Genomic DNA, 6,944 nt, shown 5'->3' on the forward strand with positions numbered 1-6,944 from the left:
GAAGATGTGTATTCGAGAATGAGGTGCAATAGATTTTGGCACATGCTCATTCGTCAGCATGTGGGGGCCATTTTAGCGGTTCTAAAACGCGGTATAAAGTACTTATATGCGAGTTTTATTGGCCAACACTTTTCAAAGACGCTAATGAACATGCCCGACATTGTTTGAATTGTCAACGAATGGGGGGTATATAAAAAAGCAACGAAATGCCTTTACAACCCATTTTGGTGGTTGACATTTTTTATGTTTGGGGCTTAGACTTTATGGGCCCATTTCCGAACTCATTTGGGTACTTATACATTCTTGTTGTGGTTGATTATGTTTCGAAAGGGATTGAAGCGGTTGCAACAAGAACTAATGATCACTCCATGGTGTGTAAGTTTGTACAAGATAACATTTTCTCAAGATTTGGTATCCCAAGAGTAATTAAAAGTGATGGTGGATTGCACTTCAAGAACTTCACGTTTGGTAAGTTGTTAAAACGTTATGGTGTTAATCATCGAATTGCAACACCTTACTACCCTCAAACGAGTGGCCAATTTGAAGTTTCCAATCGCCTAATTAAGGAAATTTGATGAAAACGGTTCGTGTGGATAAGAAAGATTGGTCGGTTAAGTTGGATGATGAATTTTGGGCATATCGAACCGCTTACAAGACACCGATTGGGACCAATCCTTATCGGTTGATGTATGGAAAGGGTTGCCATTTGCCAATGGAGTTGGCTCACTGGGCATTATGGGCAAATAATAGTGTTAATATGGATTATCATGAAACCGACAGGTTGAGAAAGTTAAAGTTGAGTGAAATAGAGGAAATCCGGGATGAAGCGTGTCAATGTGCCTCGACGTATAAAGAAAAGTTAAAAAGGGTGCATGATGCTAAGATAAGGAAGACAACATTTGAAGTTGGGCAAAAAGTATGGTTGTACAATTCGAGACTTAAATTGTTTCCCGGGAATCTAAAAAGCAAGTGGGTGGGTCCGTATGTTATCACAAGTGTAGGGAGGTTTGGAGATGTTGAAATTGAAGATATGCAAAATCAAGTTAAACAAGTAGTGAATGGAAATCGCCTCAAACCATACCTAGAAGGTAAAGATCTTAATATGCTTGAAAATGATAAGGTGAGTTTCCTCCTAAGCTCACCAGATGTTTCCACTTCGTAAAGGTCCAGGTATGTTGTATAATTTTTTTTAGCTTTTTGTTCAAATTTAGTTTTAAAAATTACTCTTCTCGCTTTGGAGTGTGTCCAAATCAAGTGTGGGAATTTTTTATATATTTCCTTACCGTGTTGGGGCAACTCGGGTTTTTCATGGGGGGTAGGGTAACTTTATTTTAATTTTAATTTTATTATTTAGTTTTTATAATTAAGTTTTTCGGTCAAGTGTGTTATTTTGAATTCTTGTTAAAAAATATATATTATTGTGAACCGTGGACCACGGTGTAGACCGTGGCCCACGGTGATGAACATGAGGCACGGTGACAGACCACACCACGGTTCGGTGTGGTCTGTCCAAATTGACACACTTGGACCGTGGCACACAGTGTGAACCGTGGGCCACGGTCAACCGTTGACTATCGAAATTTATCATCAACCGTGGACCACGGTGTAGACCTTGACTGCACATGGGGAACCCGTTTTTGGTCGATTAAAAGAGAAAATTTTTATTTTTAACACAATTCTACACCACATATTTTACCTACCTTCATTATATACTTACAATTTCATCACTTCACTATCATCTTCTTCCGAATTCCTCTCTACAAACCCTAACCCTCATAGCATAACTTCTTCATATCACCATCAATTTCAAATATTTTTAACCCTATTTTTATTGGATTTTCGTGAGGATTAACAATAACAAGCTTAATTACACTCATTGTTAAGTGTTAATCTATTTGTTGAGCATTGGGGTGACGAATTTCTTAGGAACTTTTGGGGGTTTTTATTATTGTGTGAAGAAAGAATTAGTCTTCATTCTATTCAACAATCAAGGTCTGTTATTATTCAATTTGCTTGTTTACATTGAAAAATTTGTTAAGGTAGAATTGAATTAAACTAGACCCACTTGCTTGTTTGATTAATTAGTATAATGGTTGTACATTATGGTTACTGGATAAGTGTTTGAAATATATGGTTGTTATATTGATAATTTGAAAATCATGTATTGAAGCAATTCTTGAAATTTTGGTAAATTGATTAACGAGTGAATATCCACAACCATTGTAACAAGCAAGCGTGGGGATGTATATGTTGAATTAACTTGGTTTGTTTGGGTTGATTTTTGTGTGTAGATGGGTAGAACCTCGGATAAAGAAAAGGGAAGGCATCATCCTCTAGTGGCCGAGCAGCCCAAGCAAAAATCATAGAGATTGCACGAAGAACAAGCACGAGTGCAGGTACCAGCTGAAAAACCCAATTGGAGGGGTAAAGTACTGTCAACATATGCGTTAGAATGGCAACCGGAATTGTTCACAGACAAAATGGCCACGTTGCATAATAGGATTGAAGGGTATATGTGCGAAAAAGAGGTGACCGACCCAGGTTTTGAAGCGTTTGGGATATTGGATAAATTTGAAGCGTTAGGTTGGGAAGCGACGCTTAAGTGTTATGATGGAGAGCATGATACTCCGCACGATAGGGAGATTGAGCAAATGGGTGTCAACGTTGAGATGTCCCGCATATAAGAAAGGTTACGACATGAAACTGATCAGAATAGTGGGTGGACGTGAAGTTGTGATGTCATTTGACGCGTTTAATCAGATTGCCTTATTTGATAGTAAACCGAGCAACTCGTATGTGTACCCGTCGGTCAAAGATTTGTTTGAAAGCCCTGAAAAGCATCCACAATGGCAAAACATATTGACAAAGGTTCTAAAAGGGGGTCGGGGTTTGAGCACACATATTAAGAGAAATGAACTTAAGATTGAAGCGAAACTGTTAATGTTAACTTAAGATTGAAGCGAAACTGTTAATGTTAATTTGTTTGTACAATGTGGTGCCCCGTCGAGGGACATTTCAATTGTAAGAAATAGTGACATTCTCGTTTTGTACGCATTGATGTGCGGGAAACCACTCATATCTTTTCGATATTTTGATTAGTAATTGTTAGTATAGTATAATTCTTGTTCTTGACTATCAGTTCTCGATGCCATAGGCAATCGGGATTTATTGGAAGGGAATTAGGGTTAACTATATAAAACTGATTATCGAGTGACAACCTTGCATTTTTACAATCCAAGTACTTAGTCCTCTTTTATCATAATCAAACACACACTCGCGAACTATGTCTATGTAAGAAGCAAATTAGGATTTGTTTTACGATACATTTGATCTTACCGCTTATTCTGACTCAGACTATGGAGGATGCAAGATTAATTTCAAGTCTACCACAGCAGGATGTCAATTCTTAGGAAGCCGGCTTGTTTCCTGGCAGTGTAAGAAGCAGACAACGGTCTCCACTTCAACCGCCGAAGCTGAGTATGTTGCAGCCTCGAGTTGCTGTTCCCAGGTTTTGTGGATACAACAACATCTTCGTGACTACGGTTTGAAGTTTCTTACTACTCCATTTTAATTGATAATTATGCTGCCATTAGCATTACCAAAAATCCCGTACAACACTCTAAAACGAAACATATCGAAATTCGATATCATTTCATACGGGATTGCTTTGAAAAGAAATTAATCGACCTTGAGAAAGTACATACCGATTTTCAAAAAGCTGATTTGTTTACCAAAGAATTTGACAAAACGCGTTTTTAATTTTTGCGGAGGGGCAGTTTGTGGAAAAGTCCCTAACACGAGAGCAGATTTCACTACTGCTTGGCTTAAATGATGATCAATTGACCGTGTTAGAAGCTGAGCCTGATGTTGAGGTCGAGAACGACGAAGAGATCTTAAATGATCTGACCATTCAGATGCATAAGGATTTTATTTATGAAGATGAGGAGGTTTAGGTTGAAGATGTCACAGCTGAGGAGTATCCTGATCTTTTTCAACACACCAATGTTGATCAGGGTGCTCCAATATTTAATGAGGAAACTTTTAAAGCAGCTGAAGATAATTTGGATAAGTTATCAAAGGGTAAAGGTGTGGTTGATATGAGATTCAATTCGATTGAAAACCCGACTGATGCTGATATTGCAAGGTGGTTCGGGTATCGAAGCTAGAAAACCAGTAAGATTATTGAGGCTTACAGATATGTAGATAAGGAGCAGAAGGATGAAGCAGCTGATCGTGCTAAAGCAAATCAAATGACTTCATTCAAGACCGTGTCAAAGGTTCAAGGTGACATTATCTCCTGGTTATTTGATTATGATTTAAAAGTATGTATTGTTAAATGGGAAAAAGGGATTCAATACTGTGAGAAGATAATGGATGTTCTCACTCTACCGCGTTGGGATGTTCGAACCCTCGCGTGTCATCCATTTATCAACCGAGGGGGTGACCGAATAGCAGATTGGTTTCATCAACAACTGTTGTTCGAAGTCAATTCTGGTTTCAAGTTCCTAAAGCCTCAGGTTCCAACCCGAAAACGTATAGATGAAATTTATCCAAGGACGGGTTGGAGAAAGTTGATCCTTAAAGTAAATCCGCCAAAAACCATGAAGCGTGTGCCAGGGAAGACATTGAATCAGCACATGCATCTATCATTCAACCGCTGGTATTACGACAACAGAACTGGCGAGGCCGTCATTGTCCTTGGAAAAGGTTTGAAGACCGTGCTAATCAAGATCATTGATCCGATGTGGCTTGTCAACATAACCGAGACCGACAACGACGTGCTACACAAGAATAAGATTTTGTTCGAGCGCAATGAAGACTATGATCTGGCTATGCAGTTCCAACGCGTCGTGCGTGTATGTTATGAGAACGGGATTCATAGTTGCAGAGATTGGCAGTCCAAGCGCTTCAAGTAAATTAAAAGACAAAGAGCTCAAGACGATGGGGTGTCTGTTAGTACACGGTTTTACGTCTCGAGTCTTTGTATTTATCGTTAATGTATTTGTCGTTTTCTCAATGTAATAAAGTATTAAGTTATTATTATAATTCGTTAAGATTAGTTTCTAGTTCGTTAAGGATGTTTAACGAACTAGACTTAAGTTAAGTTCCCTCCTGATTCGTCAAGGATGTTTAACGAATCAGGGGGTAATTCATTACGTTTACTTTATTTAACGTATGTAACGAAGTGAGTGGCTAGTTGGTCACGGAATGTGTAACGAACTAGACACATCTTCTATTATAGTGGGTTCGGCCATTGTTTAATTTAAGTTTTGAGTTAACAATAACGAACCTCTGTTAAAATACTCTCTCAAGCTTCATACTAATAGTATACACATACATACAATTAATATAACATATATAACATACAATCAAGTGTAATTATGAACTATCCATATTAAGAGTTAATTATATATATCAGATCTAAGATCTGTATATCAGATTAACGTGTTCAAACACTATGTAGTTCATCCCAAAAGTAAACGTTAACATTATCAACCATTGAAACCTGAAATCGGGAGAGGGCATTCTTGATTCAGTTAAACTTGTTAAATTATTTTCAGTTATTTTCGTTAATCAAATCAACCAACAAAATACTTGAATTTATTTTCTGCATTTAGTTTAATATAGATTAATTACAAGGCTACTTAGTAACACATTTTCCAAAAACTCTATGTGTTCGACACCAGCTTACCGCTATCTAATTAGTTGTAATCGGTTTATTTATGAGTGAGTCTTCGACCTCACGTCACCTTCCAAACCCCAATCAAAATCCAAACCTAGGATTATCCTTAAAATCAAACCTAAGCCCAAGCCTAAAACTTCGTCACTTAGAGACGAACCTATTACACCTCCCGAAACCTCACCAACCTAACTAAACGAACCCCTACCATCACTATTTGAAAACATGCCCTTAACCACTCAAGCTCAAACCTTAGTATAACTCAGGATCACTGCACCTGTTACCTCATGTAACATCCTGTTTCCTGTTTCAGTTAATAAAATAATAATATTAGTATTGTGAGTTAGGCTTGTGTTAGGTTAGATAAATGTGGGCAATGGATTTGGATTTATAAGGAAGGAAGAAATACCATGAACTTAACCCATGACCCATGATATAAATACCTTACATATCCATTTAATCCATTCGTTTCACACATTCCATAAACCACCAAAAATACACACTTAAGCTCTCTTTTCTCTTTCTCTCTAGCCGAAATAACAAAAAGAAACCGAGAATCGATCCGAGGTAATTATGTTATGATCTTATATGGATCCAAACCCGCTAGATCTAGTCGCGAAACGAGGAGCCGACACCCTCAACTGTTAAAGTCACGAGATTCGGATGGAATCGGGTATAATCCAATCGAATTATGAGCTTAGGGGTCACACTAGCTCGGATGTGGAACGGTCAAGGAAAAAATCAGTGAAGCAATACATTTTTCCGGCCACCGCCCGCTTTTCCGGTACGACGGAAGGAAGGGAATGTTTCTGACATTCTCTGACCAAACCATAGGCGCCTGTAACGAATTAGTTATGCCAATTCGTTAAGAAAGAATAACGAATGAGATTCATTCGTTAAGTAATTCGATACGGAAAACCAATGAATGAGCCCTCATTCGTTAGGCTCATTCGTTATGGTCATGCGTTAAGTAAAAGATGAATGAAACCATTCGTTATAAAGGTTCATTCGTTATGAAAGTCCATTCTTTATAAAGTTTCATTCGTTATAAAGGTCAATTCGTTATGAAAGTCCATTCGTTATAAAGGTTCATTCGTTATAAAGGTCAATTCGTTATGAAAGTCCATTCGTTATAAAGGTTCATTCGTTATAAAGGTCAATTCGTTATGAAAGTCCATTCGTTGTAAAGGTTCATTTGTTATAAAGGTCAATTCGTTATAAAGGTCCAATCATCAAGAAGTAACGAATGAGCCCCATTCGTTAA

The 6,944-nt window shown here is 37.8% G+C and overlaps 1 protein-coding gene across 1 annotated transcript; it reads left to right on the forward strand.

The window, feature by feature from the left end:
* Positions 1–574: 574 nt before the first annotated feature.
* LOC143584325 (uncharacterized) lies at positions 575–2,366 on the forward strand. Its single transcript, XM_077066407.1, has 2 exons — positions 575–1,120; positions 2,292–2,366. The coding sequence occupies exons 1-2, from the start codon at positions 575–577 to the stop codon at positions 2,364–2,366; spliced, it is 621 nt and encodes a 206-aa protein (XP_076922522.1).
* Positions 2,367–6,944: the final 4,578 nt, after the last annotated feature.

Source organism: Bidens hawaiensis, unplaced genomic scaffold (genome assembly GCF_021521415.1).
Source record: "Bidens hawaiensis isolate Kalapana, Puna unplaced genomic scaffold, B.hawaiensis_p1.1 tig00032920_1, whole genome shotgun sequence".
Taxonomy (NCBI): Eukaryota; Viridiplantae; Streptophyta; class Magnoliopsida; order Asterales; family Asteraceae; genus Bidens; species Bidens hawaiensis.

What these genes read in the sequence shown, in the direction of transcription:
- LOC143584325 (XM_077066407.1), top strand. Translation starts at nt 575, where the DNA reads ATGAAAACGGTTCGTGTGGATAAGAAAGATTGGTCGGTTAAGTTGGAT. An exon ending in ATATGCTTGAAAATGATAAG is followed by an intron (nt 1,121 to 2,291) that starts GTGAGTTTCCTC and finishes TTTTGTGTGTAG; the next exon opens with ATGGGTAGAACCTCGGATAA.